At 35.3% G+C, this 23,036-nt stretch overlaps 3 protein-coding genes across 3 annotated transcripts; 1 reads left to right on the forward strand and 2 right to left on the reverse strand.

The window, feature by feature from the left end:
• Positions 1 to 39: 39 nt before the first annotated feature.
• On the reverse strand, positions 40 to 7,562 carry LOC103859203 (probable pre-mRNA-splicing factor ATP-dependent RNA helicase DEAH2). Its single transcript, XM_033287053.1, has 2 exons — positions 6,318 to 7,562; positions 40 to 6,258 (listed from the first exon to the last, which is right to left on the reverse strand). The coding sequence occupies exon 2, from the start codon at positions 4,704 to 4,706 to the stop codon at positions 3,408 to 3,410; it is 1,299 nt and encodes a 432-aa protein (XP_033142944.1). The 5' UTR covers positions 4,707 to 6,258; positions 6,318 to 7,562; the 3' UTR covers positions 40 to 3,407.
• On the forward strand, positions 6,669 to 8,597 carry LOC108871165 (probable pre-mRNA-splicing factor ATP-dependent RNA helicase DEAH3). Its single transcript, XM_018657332.2, has 2 exons — positions 6,669 to 6,761; positions 7,353 to 8,597. The coding sequence occupies exons 1-2, from the start codon at positions 6,669 to 6,671 to the stop codon at positions 8,325 to 8,327; spliced, it is 1,068 nt and encodes a 355-aa protein (XP_018512848.2). The 3' UTR covers positions 8,328 to 8,597.
• Positions 8,382 to 22,809, reverse strand: LOC103859204 (callose synthase 9). The gene is made up of 51 exons (XM_033287063.1): positions 20,492 to 22,809; positions 20,315 to 20,412; positions 19,993 to 20,147; positions 19,817 to 19,913; positions 19,592 to 19,702; positions 19,395 to 19,520; positions 18,910 to 18,999; positions 18,610 to 18,707; positions 18,418 to 18,535; positions 18,152 to 18,298; positions 18,006 to 18,082; positions 17,850 to 17,928; positions 17,626 to 17,748; positions 17,405 to 17,510; positions 17,192 to 17,315; positions 16,917 to 17,106; positions 16,770 to 16,822; positions 16,434 to 16,494; positions 16,138 to 16,219; positions 15,802 to 15,851; positions 15,541 to 15,627; positions 15,373 to 15,458; positions 15,250 to 15,271; positions 15,043 to 15,137; positions 14,692 to 14,773; positions 14,413 to 14,570; positions 14,201 to 14,321; positions 13,967 to 14,064; positions 13,793 to 13,883; positions 13,549 to 13,709; positions 13,351 to 13,460; positions 13,111 to 13,242; positions 12,952 to 13,020; positions 12,693 to 12,873; positions 12,503 to 12,617; positions 12,253 to 12,372; positions 11,897 to 12,012; positions 11,730 to 11,813; positions 11,546 to 11,658; positions 11,405 to 11,457; positions 11,160 to 11,336; positions 10,878 to 10,925; positions 10,603 to 10,761; positions 10,281 to 10,394; positions 10,117 to 10,205; positions 9,859 to 10,017; positions 9,673 to 9,775; positions 9,342 to 9,461; positions 9,201 to 9,251; positions 8,940 to 9,122; positions 8,382 to 8,858 (listed from the first exon to the last, which is right to left on the reverse strand). The coding sequence occupies exons 1-51, from the start codon at positions 20,694 to 20,696 to the stop codon at positions 8,622 to 8,624; spliced, it is 5,724 nt and encodes a 1,907-aa protein (XP_033142954.1). The 5' UTR covers positions 20,697 to 22,809; the 3' UTR covers positions 8,382 to 8,621.
• Positions 22,810 to 23,036: the final 227 nt, after the last annotated feature.

Genomic DNA, 23,036 nt, shown 5'->3' on the forward strand with positions numbered 1-23,036 from the left:
AGAAATCTTTTACTTTTAGACCATTTCTGTTTAACTTTAAGCTTTAGCTATGGTTAACAAGTTGGTCGTAATGGAGACACTGATCAGGTGAGGAGACATATCTTTCAACCCGAGCTTCCTGATGAATTAATTGACCTTCCCGGTTTTTAAAGATACATCCAAAAGCTACTGTGTTGGATTCCTTTCTCCAAGCTGCATCTGAAAAGCCAATTTGTAAAGCAACCAGGTCGGGTGTGCTTACTAACTGACTGCGATGATTGAGTGAGGGGCCTGGTGTTATCTGCGCCATATTCCATTCCCTTGCGTTTCCTATTGCTTTAGAGATCGTCAAGAAACTGGAACTACAAGGATCAGATTCATCATTGCGGCCTTTAGCACATCATAGTTTTGTGATATAATTAGTAAATTACTTTGCTGTCTTTTCACATATCTTGTTAAATATTTGGAACAACGACCACCACTAAAGCAGAGAGCAACAGTTAGATTAATGATCTCTGTTCATGATTCGTATTAATACAAATAGATATCGTCACTATATTGATTATGAAAAAGGATGACAAGGCTTGGTTAAAAAATGACTTGGTGAACATTGAATTATGACATATTAGTTTAAAATGATTTCATGGTACATGTTTTAAAATAAAATATAAATAAATCAGGTTGCGTACTATAATTTATATAAAAATACATATTATTATTAAAATAATGAAAAGTAATATGATTACAAGTATAAATAAATTTTTCATTTTAACTTATGATAAACTCTAGCAAATTTTGTATAAATACTAAATGTATACTAAATATATAATTATGATTAATGTATCTTCAAGAATCCAATATTCGGTTCATTTCCGATTTTCTAGATATCAAAATTTTGAATCCATTTAGATATTTTACTAGTTCGAGTTTGATATTATTTTTTCGATTGGGTTAGTTTATCGGATCCGGATATTTTCCTAATCCTAGTTTACAAGGTCTCAAAACTGAAAAGTCTATACACACAAGGGAAGGCAATATTATTATTATTATTAAGTAATATTATTAAAAATGATTCGTCTTGATAATAGTAGGTTTTATTATTTTTAGTTAGTAGAGTTTTTACTCCACTTTTTAAAATGTGTTTCTCTATCCATATGACATGCAAGTGATTATGACTATTATTTTTCTCGGTAAAAGTTGTGTTCCTTTTTTGGGCATTTTTTTTAGAAAAATTCAAAAAGTCCATGAAATATAAAATAATTGGTTTCTATCAAATTTATTTGTATTCCTTTACAATCTTACTATATGTAATATGGTTAAAGGGAAAGATTGTGGAGAATTTTGGGTTCTTAGAAAGAAGAAAGATGATTAAAAAAGTAGAAAGATTTATAGTTAAAAGACAATGATAAAAATAAGAAACACAGTGATACACATATAGTAAGTTAGAGTCAGTGAAAAAAAGCAAACTCCTACATTTCTCTTGAAATCAAACAAACCAGACTTCAAAACAAACGATACAAGGAGTGGAACATGTGGAACTATATTGGATCCAAATATCTTTGTGCTCAGATTCAAATGTATCACCGAACACATCTCATTTCTCCACTTTGCTCTTCCATGGGTTCACAAGAGCTGGAGAATTTCTATTCTCTGAAGTAGAGAGTGTATTCTCTGAAATAGAGAGGAGAGTCTTCTATCTTCAGCTACATTGTTGAATAGAAAATACCTCATCCAGCAGTCTTCAGCTTCTGCATACACGCTTAGAAGAAACTCTTTTTGTAATCACCTAAAGACTTTGATGTTCACCTGAGACAGCAACTATAGCTGAAACAAACTAAACAGTTTGTGACTGTACCTAGCTGAACAGATAGTGACTGCCTCTTTTTTTTTTTTTTGCCTTGATTGAATACAACGAACTTAGAGGACAACAACAATTTGCCTTCATCTTTTTGGGAAAAGAATAAAAAATACACTTTAAAGCTAACATATTTCTTTTTATAATGTTTTGGCTTTAGATTCAGTTTTTTGTTCTAAGATTTAGGCTCTAAGATTCATGCTCTACACTGCGAAGACTTTCAATGACTTCATGGATGGGGAGACTCCTGAGATACTTAGATCAAACCTTGTTAAAACAGTTTTGACTTTGAAAAGGCTGGGTGTGGACGACTTGACATTTTTTGAATATATAGGTCCTCCTTGCACTCGAATGCTCCTTCGGGCCTTGACCGAATTGTTTCATATGGGAGCTGTGGATGACCAAGGTAACCTGACAAATATAGACCATATGATGGAGAGTTTGGATTTGGAAGAGCCACTTTGAATTCTTTTTATAAAGTTCTTAATTTTTTTCTTGTGTTGCAGAGAGAAACTAATAGATATGGAAATTTATTATAAGCGCCTAGCGTCACTTTTTTTTTTATAAATAAAATTATTTAATTTATTTGTAGATTTCTTAAACTTTGAATTTTTACAAGTTATTTTCATAATGAAGATATAGCTTCTTAAATGGAAATAATCACGATTGGTGTTGTGATACGGTCTGTTTTGTTTTCTCCACTACAAGCTCTAGCTAGTGTTCGCCTTAACAAAAGGCAAAGCTATTAACGATCTCAAACTCAAAGGTCTGAATTAGGATGGTTTCCTGCGACGATGAGAGAGATCTCCAGACCACGACTAAGAGGCTATAAGATATTTGGAAAGCTCTCATACTTCAGTCTTATTTGGAAAGAAAAGCTGGCAGAGGTAAGAGGCTATAAGATATTTCTTTAGATATATCAGTTTTGGTGAAGCTTTTTCTTATGGCTATCTCACTTATTACAGACGGTGGGGAGTCCACTCTTTTTGGTAATGACATGACGGATGCTGAAGGATGTGGAAGTCAATCCGCTCACTAGCAAGGCTCTATGATGCAGGAATGGGAATGCTCATATTCCTTCCCGTTGCGTTCTGCTCGTGGTTCCCATTTCTCTCGACCTTTCAAACACGTATGATGTTTAACCAAGCGTTTAGTCGTGGTCTGGAGATCTCTCTTGGAAACAATCCTAATTTAGGACTTTAAATCATCCTTCCACAGCTTTACCTTTTGTTGAGTGCTATCTATCTATTTCCCATTCTTTATTATTTGTGTATTAAGGAAATGCCCAAGTATGAAACAGAAGGCGAACACTTGAACTTGTCGTAGAAAAACAAAACACCAATTGTAATTGTTTCCATTTAAGAAGCTATCTTCATTATGAAAAAAACAATTTATATAAACTCAAAGTTAACAAATCGACAAATAAATTTAATAATATTTATTTGTCCCAAAAAAAAATTAATAATATTTATAAAATAAAAATTGACGCTACGCGCTTATAATAATTTTCATATATTTTAGTATCTCTCAGCAACAAAAAAAATATATTATGAAAAGAACTTTATAAAAAAATTCAAAGTGGCTCTTCCAAACTCTCCATCATGTGGCCTATATTTGTCAAGTTACCTTGGTCATCCATTGCTCCTAGATGAAACAAATCCTCCATGCCCCGAAAGAGCATTCGAGTGGAAGGAGGATCTATATATTCAAAATATGTCAAGTCCTCCACCCCTAGCCTTTTTAAAGTCAAAACTGTTTTAACAAGGTTTGATCTAAGTATCTCAGGAATCTCCTTATCCATGAAGTCATTGAAAGTCTTCTCAGTGTAGAGCCTAAAACATTTTCTACCGGCACGTCCTGCTCTCTGGTAAGCACTTGCTTGTGATATTCGGGACACAAACCAGAGCTCGTCAGTAGTGAGATAACTATAGTTCTTTTGCTTGGAGAAACCAGGATCAACCACATAAACAATCCCGTCCATGGACAAAGAAGTCTCAGCAACGTTGGTGGAGACGATGATCTTTCTCACTGAATGTGGTGGTGGTGTAGGATCGAAGATCTTGTGTTGCAAAGCTGGTGGAAGAGAGGAATACAAGGGCACAACTGTGACTTGATCTCCAAGACTACGGACAATTCTGCTGCAAGCTTGTTCAATCTCTTCTTCCCCGGTCAAGAAAACAAGAACGTCACCAGGTGGCTCACACGTGTGAATCTGGATAACTTTGCTTATGGCAGACTCGAGATAGTCCATCACAGGTTCTTGAGTGTACAAGATCTCCACTGGATGGAGGAGCCTACCAGAAGGGACTTTGATGAGAGGCGCACCTGTAAAATACCTTTTGTTAAAAACCTGTAGGGTTGCACTCATAACAACAAGCTTAAGATCAGGTCGGCTAATCAAGGTGCGGTTAAGAATACTAATAAGTAAATCTGTGGCTAAACTTCTATCATGAACTTCGTCAACGATAATCACTTTGTATCTCAAAAAGAGTGGATCCACCATAGCTTCCCTCAGAAGCATTACATCAGTCAGGTACTTGAGCACCGTTCGGGGGCTACTGAGATCCTCGAAACGGACTGTGTAACCGACTTCTTCCCCGAGCTTTACATCCATCTCTTCAGCGACACGACGTGCCGCAGTCATGGCTGCAACTCGATGAGGCTGCGTGCACCCAATCAACCACTGATCATCAGAGCGAGGGATTTCATCCATCATTGCTTCTAAAACAAACTGTGGGATCTGCGTTGTTTTACCACTTCCGGTCTCACCCGTCACCATCACCATCTGATTCTCCTTCAATGTTCGGACAAACTCTTCTTTTTGCCCCCATACTGGTAGATTCCTACGTTCTGACTTCTTCTTCATCATCATATCCACTACTCTCTTCAACAAACAAACAAACCAAACAAAAAACACCGCACCAGCTTCTCGTACTTGTATGCTTTTTAGTTGTTTGCTTCCCTTACTTTAGATTGAATGAAGTCGTAACCACTTGCTGTATTTATAGTCACCAAACCCTATTTTCCTTTTTATAGTGTATTTTGGAAAAGGAAATTTTGATTAAAAAAAAAAATAATTTAGAAAATTTCCTTTCAACAAAACTTTAGTTTCCTTCTCTACAGTGGACCTCAAGTTTATTTTAGGCCGTGTGGTCACACGTTTTGTATGATCAAGTTTAATTTACTTTTCTCTTCAGTGGACCTCAAGTTTATTTTAGGCCGTGTGGTCACACGTTTTGTATGGCTCAGAAAGGTCATTGTCCTGTCTGCAGCACCTTCGTCCTAGAAACGAAACATATGTCCCAAACCTGTTAACCTAACCCTAACATTCAACTTCCAAGATACAAAATACAATCAAAAGATCTGAAAGAGAGATAACCAAGTGGAGAGTAAAAGAAGGAGATAAGTTTTGTTGATGGCGATTGTGAAGATATAGGATCAATACGAAGGATACCTGATCGCTTGAGGGAACCGAGAGAACGAAGCCTTACAACGTTCCTCTCCTTCCATATGTATTACTATTTTTAATCCTAACCAATCAATCCGCGCAACCGAGCGGGGTGTTTATTTACAGTCTTATATACGTAAATATTTATTTTAGATCATTAGTTGTATATATTTTTTAAAAGTTAATCATATATTTAAATGTTTATATAAATATTTTGGATACAATAATTTAATAATTTTATAGTTTATATGTTGTAGTTAATCAATTGTTTAAAACAGTCACATGTATATGTTGTTGTTTATTATATATTTGTCTTATTATATTTGCAATTAATTATTGAAAAATTAATATATGGATCAAACAACAAATTTGAACATTTTTATTTAATTTATACTAAGTTCTGACCTGCTTTTCAAGGCTTGATTTTATTTTATCAATATTTTTTTACTTTTATTCATTTTAAATAATATATTATCGTATAAAAAAATCTTAATTTTATACATATATTATACCGTTTGCTAATGTTAAGTCGTTATTATTGTATTATATTTTTTTAAATGAATATTTTAACATGATTGATTATGATTATAAAATAGATAGAAATAAGATAGAATTTTTTATTTTATTAACGATAATTGAATATATATTAATGCATAATAATAGTTCATTGCTAATTAAAAAATAATGGAAATATTTACATAAACATTTGAAAATTAAAATATTGTTAAATATTTATCAACAGATTTTTTTAGAATAAACTTTAAATATATGTATCTTATATATTAAAATTTAAATTACCATACATATATTAAATAAAATTAGTTTGTTATCATTTTAAATATACAAATCCATAAAACTTAGTAACAAAAATATTCTCTAGTTAGGATATTTGTTTTGGATGCCGGAATTTCAAATTTAAAGAATATTATAGTTAGTTAATTAATATACACTATCTTTCCAACCTACTAAGATATATCTGAACTTTTCTCATTGGAGTGAGAGAAAATAATCTCCAATTTTAAACCACATACATACCTAATGTCCAGCTTCCTTCTTCATTTTGTTCTGCAACCTGTACGTATAACTTGCTTAAGATAATCACACCAGCAAATGAGAGTATTAACACAAATAATCTGAAAATCTATGAGACTTTATTTCTTTCTCGGCTAAATCAACCATCAGTAAAAACATAACATTGATCATTTGAGAAAACAAAGAGTGGTGGTAGATTCTCAGCAATAATTTTTGAGACTGGATATGATAAAAATTCTTTGAAAATCAAAACAATCATTTCTTCGTAGGAAAGAATCACATTTGTATATCAGGAGCGTATGGAGTTCTTCTATAGCAGCATGTGCTACTCTCTTTCTTTTCATCTTCACTAATATGATCAATGACTGTAACAGATTTCTAGAATATAACTCAATCCCAAAGCTGGAGTTTAATCCCAACATCTTCTTACTGTATGACGACCATAAGGTCAAGTTTAGTGAGATCAAGAATATTACGCAATCAGCAATTTCACTGCTCATGGCCTTTTTGGTTCAAATAACAATGACGACGAGCTTTGAGGAAAGATCAAATAAAGATCATTGATCATATTATGTTTGGACCTCGTCTTTTCATATCCCCGCGGATATTCTTATCCCCAATCCCAAACACATCCCAGCAGCGTTCCGATCACAGTCCAACGATTTAGGGTCTGACTGGTGTAACCGCAGCGGTTGCGGTTGCGGGTGGTTGCGATTTTAAACGGTTTAAAAAGATTTGTACGACTGGTACTGCGGTTAGAAATTGATGCGTTTTCCGGATACTTATGACTGGTTAACCACCAAAAAAATAACGGCTAAATAATAAATTAATAATATTTACATTTTATATAATTATTAAAGTATCAAACATCATAATATTATGATAAATATAAAAATTATATTTTTAATTTTCCAAAAAAAATTTAGTATTTCTACTTGTATATAATATAATAATATAATATATATATTTTAGTATTTCTATTATTTCAGTTTAAAAAAATTATTTTTATTTTTATTTTTGTATTTATATTGTTTTTAGAAGTGGGTTACAGAGTCCAGAGTCCGTTTGGAGGACTGCAGTAGCTCCCGAACAGTGCTCTTTTTAAGATACAAAGTGATTATCCTTGACGAAGTTCATGATAGAAGTTTAGCCACAGATTTACTTGTTGGTATTCTTAACCGCACCTTGATTAGCCGACCTGATCTTAAGCTTGTTGTGATGAGTGCTACCCTACAGGCTTTTAACAGAGAGTATTTTAGAGGTGCGCCTCTCATCAAAGTCCCTTCTGGTAGGCTCCTCCATCCAGTGGAGATCTTGTACACTCGACAACCTGTGATGGACTATCTCGAGTCTTCCATAAGCAAAGTTATCGAGATTCACATGTGTGAACCAACAGGTGACGTTCTTGTTTTCTTGACCGGGGAAGAAGAGATTGAACATGCTTGCAGCAGAATTGTCCGTAGTCTTGGAGATCAAGTCACAGTTGTGCCCTTGTATTCCTCTCTTCCACCAGCTCTGCAACACAAGATCTTCGATCCTACACCACCACCACATGCAGTGAGAAAGATCATCGTCTCCACCAACGTTGCTGAGACTTCTTTGTCCATGGACGGGATTGTTTACGTGGTTGATCCTGGTTTCTCCAAGCAAAAGAACTATAGTTTTCTCACTACTGACGAGCTCTGGTTTGTGTCCCGAATATCACAAGCAAGCGCTTACCAGAGAGCAGGACGTGCCGGTAAAATATGTTTCAGGCTCTACACTGAGAATACTTTCAATGACTTCATGGATGGGGAGACTCCTGAGATACTTAGATCACACCTTGTTATAACAGTTTTGATTTTGAAAAGGCTGGGTGTGGACGACTTGACATTTTTTGAATATATAGATCCTCCTTGCACTCGAATGCTCCTTCGGGCCTTGACCGATTTGTTTCATCGGGGAGCTGTGGATGACCAAGGTAACCTGACAAATATAGGCCATATGATGGAGAGTTTGGAAGAGCCACTTTGAATTCTTTTTATAAAGTTCTTAATTTTTTTCTTGTGTTGCAGAGAGAAACTAATAGATATGGAAATTTATTATAAGCGCCTAGCGTCACTTGTTTTTTATAAATAAAATTATTTAATTTATTTGTAGATTTCCTAAACTTTGAATTTTTACAAGTTATTTTCATAATGAAGAAATAGCTTCTTTAATGGAAATAATCACGATTGGTGTTGTGATATGGTCTGTTTTGTTTTCTCTACTACAAGCTATAGCTAGTGTTCGCCTTAACAAAAGGCAAAGCTATTAACGATCTCAAACTCAAAGGTCTGAATTAGGATGGTTTCCTGCGAGGATGAGAGAGATCTCTAGACCACGGCTAAACGCTTGGTTAAACATCATACGAGTTTGGAACGTCGAGAGAAATGGGAACCACGAGCAGAACGCAACGGGAAGGAATATGAGCATTCCCATTCCTGCATCATACAGCCTTGCTAGTGAACGGATCGACTTCCACATCCCAATTCGCTTTATGATTGGCTTCCAAGCGCACGCAATCTAACAACAAAGAGAGGATTACATATCTTAAAAACTTAGACCTCATGCAAGTGATTAGCTACTACAGGTAGTGAAACTTACAGAGAGGATTCCCCATCCAGTTGGTATAAGGGCTAATACAGTAGCGAATATGTCTGTCACTGACAAGTCTGTGAGTACAACCCCTACGGTTACGACAGCTAAAGCCACCAAGAAGGTAATGCCTTGTGCAAGTCTCAGCACAAGCTGGAAACTAACAGAAATCTTCCGACTGAAGGTAAAGACCTATTCCAATGGAGAGATATACATCAGAGTCATGTGATGCAATATATTCAGCATGAAATGTACGTGGAATAAACCGACCTTGAAAAGAAAAAAAAAGATTGCTAATGCAGCCCATGACCAACCATAGATCTGCACATGTATAGGTACTATATTATCCATATGAACAAAAACTAGCAAACTGTGGTAAGGTTGAAGTGTAGACAAAGAGAAACGCTGTACCGAAAATGATGTATCTGATCCTTGTAGTTTCAGTTTGTAGACAATACCATACTGGAAGACAAAGAAGCGTAGACTTAATATAGTCTCCATTATCCTCCCGCTCAAGGTCCGAATGTGAGACTGTTGATGTACAAAGATGATATTATTATTTAGCAAAACAAAGTAGAAAAATTAATGTTAATGTGACAGCATGAAGAGCACTATTTAATAAGGATCCAACAAAAATGAAAAAAAAAACTATAAGCAGATGAATATTTGATTTTCTTTTCCTTCAAGTTTTGTTTCAAGAACTAAGGACACAACAGCGTTTGCTGGGAAATAGAGTTCTTACCAGTTCTTCTTCCCACCAAGCTTCCCAGCTTTCAGATCCTTTCACACCGATTCCACCTCTGTAAAAGAGCCAATTTGTCCATTCTGTGAAGTCCACCACCACTCTGAAAGGAGAAACAATCATCTTGCTCAGTGAAAGAACGCGTTGCTCCTTGCAATGGGGCATAAACAAGACATCACTACTTACTTTTGCCACTCAAATCCAGCAGGGTTGAACAGGAAAGGAGCAAAAAGCCAAGAACCAGCCAAAAACCAGCTGCTAACAGTCAGAAGAATGTAGGAAACAGCACCAGCCTTATCATTTCCATACGCAAGGTAGACAACCAGTAAGAGAATAACTTCCAGCCTGTAGAAGAAAGAAAAGCATACCAAATGAATAAACCATCTTTTACTATGGCTAAATAGGTATACATAAAGAAATGTATGCAAAGGATAATACAGATACCCTTTGACAAAATGACTTCTGGAGTAAAGACGGTAGTTCTCAGAAAATGTGATATGCTTGACGACAAACCCTCTTCCAGTGGCTTGGTACTGTTGAAAAACACTGTCTTGTCACATTCCAGAAAAAGTATTGAGAGAATAAAGAACAGAGGATAAGAATAATACCCTTGCACCACCATGAAGAATTGTCCGTCCAAAATAATGGGTTCTTGTGCCAAGTGAAAATGTGAAGAAGACAGTACATAGCTGAAACTGCATCGTTGTGAAACTGACAATGGCCTATACAGTGAAAGATGGTTAAATTGTGAATCTGTTATCATAAGGTAACTTATAATCCAATATAAATACAGTAGGTAAGTAAATGAACGAGCTAACTCAGAACACATGTCAGTACAATGAAGTTTTAAACACATGCTTCACTATCAATAATATCATAAATACGTCATAACAATAATGATATGACTTAAAAAAAGGTGAAAACCAGTACCTTGAGAAAACCCTGTTCCAAAATAAAGCCCAAAATCATTGGCACAGCAGTGAAGACACCAATCTGAAACAGAAACTGAGCATTGAGGGCGGCGCTAAGTGCAGTGTCGTCCAGACTAATAGCTCTTTCGCGAAGAGTATCTCCAACTCCAGAAAGTGCCTATTAAAATTCATACACAAGTAGGTGTTAGAGACCTTCACCCAGCATTCATGGGTAATGCGCTCCATTAAGATAGAACATATGAGCCATAACCAACATTAAGAAACCATGCTTACCAGGTATGCCCTCCCATATAAGAATATATACAAAGTAAGAACCGTCAACTGCAAGAGGCCATGTAAATGTCAATTCATCAGCATTAAGTTCATGGAAACCACACTTGGAGAAACTTGGAACTAATTAGTAACAGCTCCATATACAAGTTACAAAAATAAAATGAAATTTAATGATGCAGGACTTCTTTAATAGAGTTGGCAGCTAAATTTGTGATGGAGGTAAAAATGAGATACCATGACGCTAAGACTGCTCTTACTAAAAGGCAAACAAAATCACTATACCATTGTAGAGAAATAGAAGCCAACAGTTGTGAAGTAGAATGACAACATTCTGAAGAAATCAAGTAGCTGGCCAAGTCTGTATACATCCCGACTAAGAACTTGTTCACCATTTCCACCAGCAACCTTCCCTTCAAACAGAGCTATTTGATTGAGCCCCACATCTCTCCCTTTGCCCACCTGTAAATAAAATTAACGTATTATATATTCTTTATCTATTTATTTGTAAATAGTTAAAAAATACAGACCTGAATATACTCATGGTGAGTAATATTTCCTTGACGTAGAGTTGAGTTAAAACCTGAAAATCATAGCATCAAGTGTGGAAAAAAAAATTAGATTAATTGGCTCAATAAAAAGGTAACTTTCAATTAACAAATAGGCTTTACCAGCAAAAATATCTTCACTAATGTTGATGACCCGAGAGGCCTTGCTGATACCACCACGAGTAATATGGAAAACTCTGTCAAAGACATCTGGATGACCATAATGCATGCGGATCCTAGAATAAGGATTACATATGAGTTTAAGTTGTTCAAGGAAGATATATAAACTTATTGGTAGTAGCTTTACTTGAGGGGTTTCGCCAATACTCTTTGACCAAGAGTTACAAAGCTAGTTTCTTGATTGGACATGAAAGAGGCCAAGGAGGAGACACTGCATATTGTCACAAACCAATTATTTAAGATGAAATAGTATATGAAATTAACAAAATAGATATACGAATGAGTGGATCATACCTTCCAGTAAATACATGTTCTCTGACTCCAAGAATGGTGGGTGGTCGAATTCCATGGTCCCGGTTAAATTCCTCCAAAAGATTTCTCATCTTCAAAGCTTCTTCAAAGTAATTATCCTAACAAATATAACATGATGCCACATGTTGGAGTTGTATTAAGCTCTCACGTAAAGAATGTAATCATGATAGAAAATTCAGGTACACTGACATATTCTGAGATGTCCAATTCCAAACTGTTATTTACTCTTTACAAAGCTTACATGTCTAATTTACTAAAGTGAACTTCAAGTGAACCTTAACTATAATAAACACACAGAAGAGCTCGAAAGAAGGCCTTATAATAAGATGCATACTAACCTGATTCATATCAATGGTTTGAAGTGCATTTCCACGAGTAAACACAATGGCATGGTTTTGATTCTCAGGTTTGCCTTCTCCAAGTTTCGGGTCCCCAGGCAACCTTATGGAATAAATTTCCTGCATAACCAGAAAAAAACTCAAGTGACAACAAATTCCAAAAAGGAAAAATGTTCTAAATCATGTTTTAAGCATTAAGGAAACGAGAATACTACACCCGTGACTTGTTTCACAGATGGTCACAGTTTACCTTATCCTTTCCATTGATGTCGGCCTTCACAAGCTTTGAATAATATTCCGTATGAGATATACCATCTTTGGGGGTATCAACAACATCGATATAAGCGATTCGAAGGGCTTCATTTCTGACAATAGAATGAAAGAGATTAGCAGAAGCTCTTGACCTGAGATAGAGAAATCCATAGAAAGTGTCTTCTTACCTTTGCATTAGCAATGCAATGTCAACAGCTTCAGGTTTTTTATCTTCCTTCTGTCTTCCATATATTTGGCATGTGACAACATATGTAAACTTAAGATCTGCTTGGGCCCTTGCTTTAGGAGATAACTCAAATCCTTCAGCATCCGTCATGTTATTACCAAAAAGAGTGGACTCCCCACCGTCTGTAATAAGTGAGATAGCCATAAGAAAAAGCTTCACCAAAACTGATATATCTAAAGAAATATCTTATAGCCTCTTACCTCTGCCAGCTTTTCTTTCCAAATAAGACTGAAGCATGAGAGCTTTCCTATAATACATCATCCCCCGAACTGCAAATATAATGACAGATAACATGTAAACAAAAAAAAACACAGAAAATATACATGGGAAAAATGTGTAATTAATGATTTTTTACATACCTGTTCTAGCTAACGTTTGTCCACGGTAGGAAGCCCAAAATCGAAGTTCAAGTATGTCTCTCTCATTACGTAGATCGCCTTCTAACGCATTTTCATCTTGTCCTATTCGTGCAAGAAAATTTTTCCACTCATCTGCAACATATCAAAATATCAATAAGAAAATATTATTCACCTATTCATTACAGAAGTAACTTATTAGTAAGAAACATCTTTAAAAAAAAAGCTAGGCAAATGTCACACCTGGATATATTTTCTGAAGGTAAAACAATATTGATATCCCGTCCTCATTTCTCTTAGTGAGTTCAGCCATGCTGTATAGCACAACCTCAGAATAATATGGAGTGAAGACACTGAAAACAAAAGTTCAAAGGAAGATAGTAAGCTTGTGAAGAGCTTGTAATTAACGATAAAAAGTTGAAAGTAAGGAGAAAAAAATGCCTGAAGGATAACATCTTGTCAACAGACTTTGGTGGTGGCACATCCATGAAAAGGGAATTGGTGAAGAATTGCAGTCTACGTCTGGCCTCAAGGTTTCTAGGAACATGCGCTGCAGAATCTTTGACAGTAAACAGAGAGTACAATCTTCTGACAAGAGCTTTCTGCAAACCAAAGATAATTATCAGCCTAACAGAATATAAACGAGTGTAATTATAACCTTGACAACAAATATCATTCATAATACCAGCTCTGGATCTTTAGGCCATTTCAATTCTGTAAAAAGCCGACCTTCGTTCCAGGCTTGAGTTAAGTTGTTCCACATTTCATACTGACCCCTACACAGCAACATATTTTTGGAAAATTATTAAAGAAAGTCACATTCATGAGTTTTTTGCACAAAACGCAGCTTGTAATGTACCTCATATTAACATTTAATACGTCAAGCCGTATAACATCGTATAGATCCTGAAGTGCCTTTATAGCCCCTTTCGCATGCTCAGGTGTTTCATTTTCTTTCTGTTCAAGAAAGTAGAAAATAAAATAAAACTCCATCTAATATAACTTTCAGCACACTGAAGATTACTAGTTACTATTAGAATAAAACTAAAAACCGGTTCAATAAAGACATAGTTAGCACTAGCAGTGTGAATACCAGGATTCCCAAGAGTGCAGCCACTCTCGTGATAACAAGGGAGAGTTTGTTCAGCTGAAAATCATTATGTATCTTTCTATTCTTTATGCTGGCATCGATGTCTTCGTAGATTCTTTCCACCCTACAAAATTCACGAGAAATATCATTCTTTTATCCATCAAAACTCTGTGCAAGTTTAAGAGTGTCGTTTTAGAACTTAAAAACCCAATTACCACATCCTCCCTTCAGCTTCCAGAGTTTCTGTTAGGACAAGTTTTAAAGCGTGATAGACTTCCTCAACAGCATACTTCATGTAGCCATCCCTTGTGATCCTCTCCACAATCTCCTCTTGCGAATTACTCTCAGCGGCAATCTCTTTGGCCAACAATATCTGCATTAAATTATAGGAAAATAATTTTCACTAAGAAAATAATCTCATATTAGATTTTTACGGAAATCAATGAGGCTAGCTTTGAATCTTAACACACAAGCAGGTAAAGTAACAGACTTACCTTGCTGGAAAGAAGAAAAAGTGGCCATTGAACCAATTGAAGCCTACCAGATTTCTTGGGCATCAGGAGCAATTCCATCTCACTAGAAAATTGTTCCATATGAGAAAAATGAGTAAAAACAAAACCACAAAAATTTAAAACTAATGCCAGAATCTCTCACCAATTAAATTAATATTTAATTGAAGAGTTGAAATACTCATGCCAGACGTTCATATGAATCTCTCAGTTTTTTCGAAAAACTTTTCAATTAAATATTAATATAACTAGTGAGAGATTTTTGAGAGACTCACCAATGCGGATGGTTTAATAACACTAAGCAAATAAGTTATCGGAAAAGGATAGAGCACTTACAGATCAGTGATGTAGTCTTCCTCTCGTAGACATTTTATTATTTGGTTCCAAAATGGAGCAAAGTGTGTTGCATCTACTATATTCTTATCCACAGCCTTCGAATTGATAATCACATGCAGATATGAGCAACAAACGTGAGAAGAAAACTAACATGACAAACCATACGTTCATTAGTGATTCATAAATGTAAAACAGGCCAAGAGGTACCTGATGAGAAGGATCAAACGTCCTGCACATGATTTTGAATCATATGAAAAAGGCAATGAAGAAGAGAAAACTGTTAATATTTAACAAAGAGAAAGTGAGATGACAGATGGACAGGAACCTAACCGGTTGGTAACAGGAACATGAAGAGCCTTCATAAAAGCCCCTGGAAACTCCTCAAATTGTTTGTGAATTGCTTCCAAAGATCTTATCTATGAAAAATGCAAGGAAAGTAACATATATGTATATCTTAATTTTGACATCTGTAAGACAGAGAAGTGTAACCACACTTACCTCTCCCAAACGATCTCTCGCACCGAGCAAGAAACCGAAAAAAGCAGAGGCAATGGTGTAGAATATATGGATGTCTAACAGGTAAATCTGCATTATTATCAAATAGAGAAATATATAATACAATGAATGAAACTCTACTGTAAACCCCCCAGTGGAAACATCCATCCTAATCAGAACGAATTTCACCAGTGATTGGTTTGATCCCAATAAAACCTAGAACAACAAAAGTGCCTACCCTCGTGTAAAAATCATTTAACTTACAGCGACCACAGGAGCCCATAAACTGGCAACAGTCAGAGCATTATAGTTTTCTGCATCCAGATAAGAAATATTAGAGTATGAGAATCTTACAGAATAATGATTTAATTATCAGCATGAAAACCAAATAGTGGAGCTAGTAACATCCCTAGAGGAGCCAACATTTAGAGTTCAACTTTGATATCATATACTGCAAAGAAGCACAGGTGCATGATTCCAAAGAGAACTAACATAATACATTACAATCTTTCAAGCAACTAAGGTTACAAAATTAAGCATAAAAGCCATGTCTATGGTCCACTCAACTCCCTAAACAAAATCTACAAAACCCATACTTACTTATTGACACAAACTCATGCCAGGAGTATTGGATATTATCCTGTTTCATTATCATCCTTGTTGGATCAACAAGCGGCGCAATCTGCAAATTCATCAGCAAGAGAGATATAAGTTGGAGTCACTCTTTAACTGTCAAATGATTACTTCAGCATCTGACTACAAGAGATCGCAATAAACAAAAACATTCTGCATTTTGTGAATGTAACATGTATATTTCACGTGTAACCACAATCTTCAGTACAAGTATAAACAATCAACACATAAAAAAATTAATGATGCTTGCCAAAAAACCCAACCTGAAGAAAGTACGCAAAGGAGAACTTTGCAGACAGAACGACAAGCCAAAACAGAAAATACCTGCGTCATACAGGAATAGGTTAGTACAACCTTTACCAATTAAAAAGACAAAGGACCATACATGCTGAAGTTCGTTGGCATTGATCAAACAAGTATATCTCTGCTTCTCCCAAGCTAGTCAGAGACGCAGTTTAAATCATTAAAATTTATTTGAAGTAAGCAGCCCATGTACTTTCAGTAAAGCATATACCTAGAACAACTTTGAAGTCCCAAGAATATAAGATAACTAAAATAGGTAGCTACAAATTTAACAAAAATAAGGTGAAGGCACCTACTTTATAAAATCAGACATCCTTTCATACATGTCACGGCCAACATAGTGTCTTTCCTGAAAAATACAATCAAAGTAAGCAACAGAGATTATTATTAATGATCCAAATATCAAGCATAAAGAATGAAATAGAAAAACTGAGGATCAGAACCTGTCGCATCCCCTCAACGAATCGAATCACAGCCCACCGATCACATTTACTAGCAATGTTGCGACAAATTTGGATATGCATCAAGATGGTAAAAAGGAACTGAATACCGCCATAGATGGCTATGACAAGCCCATAAACCTTGAACATGACTGAATTATAAATTGGTTTGGTATCTTCTTGAAGCATTTTCCTGTAAACACAAAAAAAATATTAAACAAGGAAAAATGCAAAAGCAATATGAAAAAGAATGGTAGAATAAAAGAAGTTCCACATACACATAGAGGAAGCATATGAACACGCAAGCAAGGCTAAACCAAATGAGACGGAGGAAAATGCGTAAAACAGCTAGCCGTCTTGTAGTAGAAAAAGCACCATACATCATGATGACATCCAGAAGACCTTTAACATTAAGCATATGCTTTTTCTTCAGCAAGTCATAATATTGGTAAAATAATAAAGTAAAGAGATAAATGAGGTTTAAGACTGACTCTCAGAAAATTTCATCACAACGTAAGTCGGACCCAGGCTGAGAATTTGACGCAAAGTCTTCGTGGAGATAATGCTATTTTTATTGAACGCAATTATGGCTAGTGCCTGTAAAGAAGTCTGTTAGAGTGTGGTAGCAGGAGAACCATTTATCGACACTAAAAAATTCACACCAACGATGATAGTGAAAACAAGTCACAACCAAATATTCTAAACGTCAAACCTGAAACATTATAGCGAGGAATATCCATAGCCGATGGAAGCTGTGGTAAAGACGCAAAAATGTTCGATGCTCAACGAAGGAAGTCTTTCCTCGATGTTTATCCCTACCGGCTTCAAACTCGTACTGCAAGAATAAGACCAGTATTTTAATATCAAATACGCCTAGATTGTCTAGGAGCTGAAATATAGATGTTTGCAAATTGCCATCAAGGGGGGCATGCAGACCTTTCGTCTCCGTATAGGTTTCTGAAAAAAAGATGAACTCGTTCTCCAAGGCCAACCAAGCTCGAATGAGCGAAGCGACCTCGAAATTTTTTTAAAAAAAAGTCAGGCAACCGAGAGAAGGAAATTAACCCAACAGACAAAGATTTAATAATTTACCAAAAATACTCATTAAAGTCGTCATAGTTTCTCCACTCTGAATGAGGTGCTCGGCCATTCTCATTGTGAAAAGCTTCCTGCACAGAGCAACAATTCTTAGCATGACTACCAAGTCCAGGGGTGAACGAACACTTTAGATAGCATACCGCTGATACAACTTCATACAGTGGAGCAATGACATGATCAAGAAATGATACACCAACGTCAGAACCGCCATGACTATCGACTGGCATACAACTCACAGCAGGGCGAGAAACTTGCTGGCGTAAGATCTCGTTCATTTCTACTATCATCTACAGGAAAATATTCAGCATTAGCAAATAAAATCAAAGGACCAAAATATTATAATAAAATATTCAGCATGAGACACTAGAGAATCCTGGTAAAAATAAGCCTTCAGGATAAAACTTACGTGGTGGAATATGTAGCACAAACATTCTGGAAGAAACCGTATGTTAGCAGCTTCACCCCAAATCAGGAAATACAAAGAGACGAATAGTAGTTTCTTTTCTCCACTGATTCTCTCTAAGCTGCAACTTACAAAACCAAAATGAGCATGCAAGAGTGGTAGCTGGAAAAGACAAGGAAGAGGGGATAATTTTACTTGCTCCATGCAGGTTTAATGCCTAGGTAATCACACCACTTAATGTAGTTGTCTAGGGACTTCAGAAACACCTTATGCACTGCAGCGTCATCCAGTTTCTGATAGAGCATAAAATAAAAGGTTATTCATGAGAAATTAACATAAAAATACATCAATTTTAAGCTTTGTCAACTAGAAGTCCAAACAAAGAATAACCACTATAATAAAATGAACAAAGCCAAAATCATGAATAGTCTACTTCTAATCAAGAAAATTCTGCGAAATTCATCGTATGAGATTCAAATAAGCTTTGGCACTTACAGGTTCCATTTCTTCAGGAATATTAAGGCGGGATTGCTCATTAGCAAGAAGAAGAACTATATGTTCACGCTGATTGGAAACACTGTCTTTCTGCGGCCATAAGAATTGATATATTAGAAAAATGAAACACAACAAAAACAAAGCTTGGCTGTCCAATGTGAATCTGGATATTAACAGTAGCAATCCACAGGAAAATTAATATATGAACATGAAAAGGATATATCAGAAGTAAAATATGGAAGGGAAGCTAATAAAAGAGATCCTAAAACATCATGCAAAAGCTTTGCTTGGAAACCAATAGTGTCTTTAGCCAAAAACAGATCATAGACTCATTAAAATTTTCAACATTATAAATTTTCAAATTGTTTAAGACTTCACATACGATCCATACTCTTTCAACTTGGAATTAAAAAAAAATTAGAAATCATATACGATGCATGAAAGTTCATTTAGTAATACAAAAGATGCTTCTCGGATAGACAAACCTGAAACCCAAATATATAGTGGAGAAAATCAAGCATATCAGCATTCCTTGTCGCAGGAATGGGAAAATTAGCCGGCAAATTTGGCAGGCCTCGAAAATACTTCAACGCTGCAACTGCCGCTTTCACCTGCTCACATTTTATTGTCATAAATCAAGACGAGCCACATAGCATAGACGCATGTGTGGAAAATATCTGACCTCAGGGAAAGCCGTAATGGCATTTGTGGTGACATGAGCCTCAAGAGGAATAATGTTGTAAGCAATTGTGTCCTCGCTAATTGCAGCATCAGAATCAATAACATGCTTCAGCTGTTGAAGTACAAAATAGTTGATTATTAGCTGCATTCTAAAGGCCTACTTTGACCCCAAAAAAACGGATTTTGAGTAATAGAAGCTTGATTGCATAGAGGAAATATACACAACCTCATCAGGGATCTCTTTTGCAACCTTCTCCAACACATTTCCAAGAATTTTAAGGGTGGCAAACAATCTTTTCCTTTTTACTGTTTTCCGCTCCAGCCTGGAAGCCAATATCAAAGCGTTTTGGCTTCAAAAATTACATTTTTACAGATTATGTGTTCTGTAGTTGATATACGTACTCGCCAGTGAGAACCCCTGACTCACGGAGCTGCATCTCCTCCTTCTTTAAAGTGTCAACGTTGTTCTTTTCTCTGTACAGCCTGTAGAAATCTTGCAGTCGTTTACTATCTTGAGTTCTGTCTATGGTCCCAACCTCTCTTTTTGCTAACTTTTGCTGAAGTGAACCAAGACATAATAATGTATTAATATGCAAAACCATGGGAAAAAGTTTCAAATGAAAAACTAAACGCAGACTCTAGTTTCCAAATTATCTGTCACACATGGATCATCATCATCTACTACAATCTTAACAAATAATGGCATCACATGAGAGAAACATACCTTAACAACAGACATCAATCCGGTTTTAAATTGCAAAACACCTCTGCCTTCACTCTTAGGGTCAAGATTTTGTGCTAGCGAGTAAGCATGCTCACATACTGCAACAAAAATGTTCAATAAAATTCACAAACAGTATAAAAACTAAAACTGCCCATAAAAAAACAAGAAACAGCTTACAGATCCTAGCAATGCTGGGGTCTTCATTTTGGAGTTCATCAGCAGCTCTCAAAATAGCATCTATGTCCCTGTTGTTCGGTAGAGATGAAGGAACATAATCCATAAGGCTGCCCTGACCAGTACCACCACCAGCTCCTCCTCCTGCTCTATCCCTTTGTAACGCAGCGTTTACGAGCCGCTTCCATGACGACTCCGCTCGAGACATTCTCTACCTATAAAAAAAACTCAACAGCTTAAAACCATGAAAAGACAAAACAGCAAGCACGCAAACATATTAGGACAAGTGACCTAGCCGTAACGGAAAATGTAAATTTACCGATTAAAAGAGACCACGTTCTTGTCCTGGGACTAGTTGTAATCAACGAAAAGAGATAGTAAATATGGTATCATGAATCTGAGCTTCGTCGAGGATCAAAACAAGTGAAACCAAAAAAAATGTACCAAAACAACTCAAAAAAAATATCAGACGAGGGAGTTACCGTATGAGAAACGTAAGAGACCCTAGATATGGAGATTAAGCAGAACTGGATCACTCATGTAAGAATCAGCAGTAGAAGCTAGAAAGCTAAGCTAAGCTATGCTCTGAGTTTCAAAAGTTTTTGTATTTTAAAACTTTAACACAAAACCATCACAACTATAAGGAATCGATGTTTTTTTAGAAAGGAATTTGACAGAAAAGAAACAAAATGTAAAAAAAGGACAGCAATCGTACCGAATTGGCAAGTAAAAAAACGAATCTTGGACTAAACCGGATAAAGGAGAAATGTATTTGTTTCTTTATACTCTTACATTAACCGGTTAGTTTTGGATATAAATGCCATCATAATAACGAAAATAATTATTAATTTTTTTATATTAATAAAATTTTGTGAAAAAGTAATATCATCATGATAATATTTTACATTTTTTTGATGTACAAAAATCGAATTCCAAACAATTTAGATATGTTGATCTAAATTTCTTCGAATGTATATTATAACTTTTAACAAGGATAAAATTGACGTTCTGACTTATTTTATAAATTTTGTAATTTATATTATAAAGTCTTATCTATGATCTATCCAGATATAGAATATGTGTATTCAGGTTTAACCAAAGATATTTGTTATTTATAAAATATAATATATTGTAGGCTTTTTACTTTATTGTAGAAAATTTTAGAAAACGTTAAAGATTACTCTATTATATATATCGTAGATAAAACATTGAGTTTTTATTTGTATGCTACATTCTAAATATGGTAGAATTTATATTTTAACTTTTTGGCTCTAACTGGTGAGCGTTAAAATAGAAATATAAATAAGTAGAAAAATAATAAATAAGAGTAAAATAAAAGGAATGAAAAAGAATTATTTATTACTTTGTTCCATATCAATTTTGATAAGGAATGTTTTTGTTCTATAATTCTTTAAAATTTAAGGAATGACAAAGAACCATACGCATCGAATATTCTTCATAAATGGTGTACTTTTCAAAAAATGAGTAGAAACTGATTATTCTGCTTAGTTTCCTATGTCACAATTTAGACCATTTGTCTATGTTATATCTTTCTTAGAGTATGTATTCTTATTTTTTGTCTATATTTTATCATTTTTAGAATATGTATTCTAAATTTTTGTATTCTATGTTTTTAAATCTAAAAACAATATAGGAAACAATCCTAACTAATTTTATTCAAACTTATCTTGTTCTTGAGATTGATTACATTGAATCATGTTAAATTCATTTTTTTATTCAGCACTCTTCTTCCTTTTATTTTCTTTGTTTTTCTCAAATGGTTCATGTCCATGTAACATGTGGTGTTTGGAGACGCGATGTGAATACAGAGCGAAAATTTATTGTTGTTAAAATAATACCAGGCAAATTATTCACTTTGGAATCGAGTAAACGAGGGACGAAGATTCTTAGATTTTGAGGTTCCTAATGAAAAATTAAAAACACAAATATTATTAGTAATCAAGGTTAATAAAATTATGTTATTTCTTAATTATAGGCTTAATTTTGTATTTATAAATGCAAAGATATAATGGGACAAAAACAATGTAAGGGCTGTTCGTTTGGTTGCCGCAGGTTCCGGCGGCAGCAGCAACGTCAACATTCTGCGTCAACTCTTGTTCGTTTCGCCGCGTCCTGCGGTTGATGCTGATAAAACCTGCGGTCGCAATATAATATGCGGCAGCGTCTGCAAAACGAACAACAACTGTCCTCAACGCTGCCACCGCCGCTGACACCGAAACCTGCGACAACCAAACGAACAGCACTGTGCTCAAACCTATAATGAGACGAATCATTTCGCAGTATAGCCCAATTAGCCAATTTTTGCTTTAATTTTCTATCAGTCAAACCGGTTTAATCGTGATTCTTAACCCCACTAGACCCGACCTGATGGAGCCAAGCTGACGCGGTGCTTGATTGGATAAAAAGAATCGAATTCTCTCATCGGATTAAACCGGTTTCAATCATTTTTTCTCAGTCAAACCGGCTTAACCGTTTCTTTATTTGTGTCCGGTAAGGTATAATCGTAATTCTTAACCACACTAGACCG

Source organism: Brassica rapa, chromosome A03, assembly GCF_000309985.2.
Source record: "Brassica rapa cultivar Chiifu-401-42 chromosome A03, CAAS_Brap_v3.01, whole genome shotgun sequence".
NCBI lineage: Eukaryota > Viridiplantae > Streptophyta > Magnoliopsida > Brassicales > Brassicaceae > Brassica > Brassica rapa.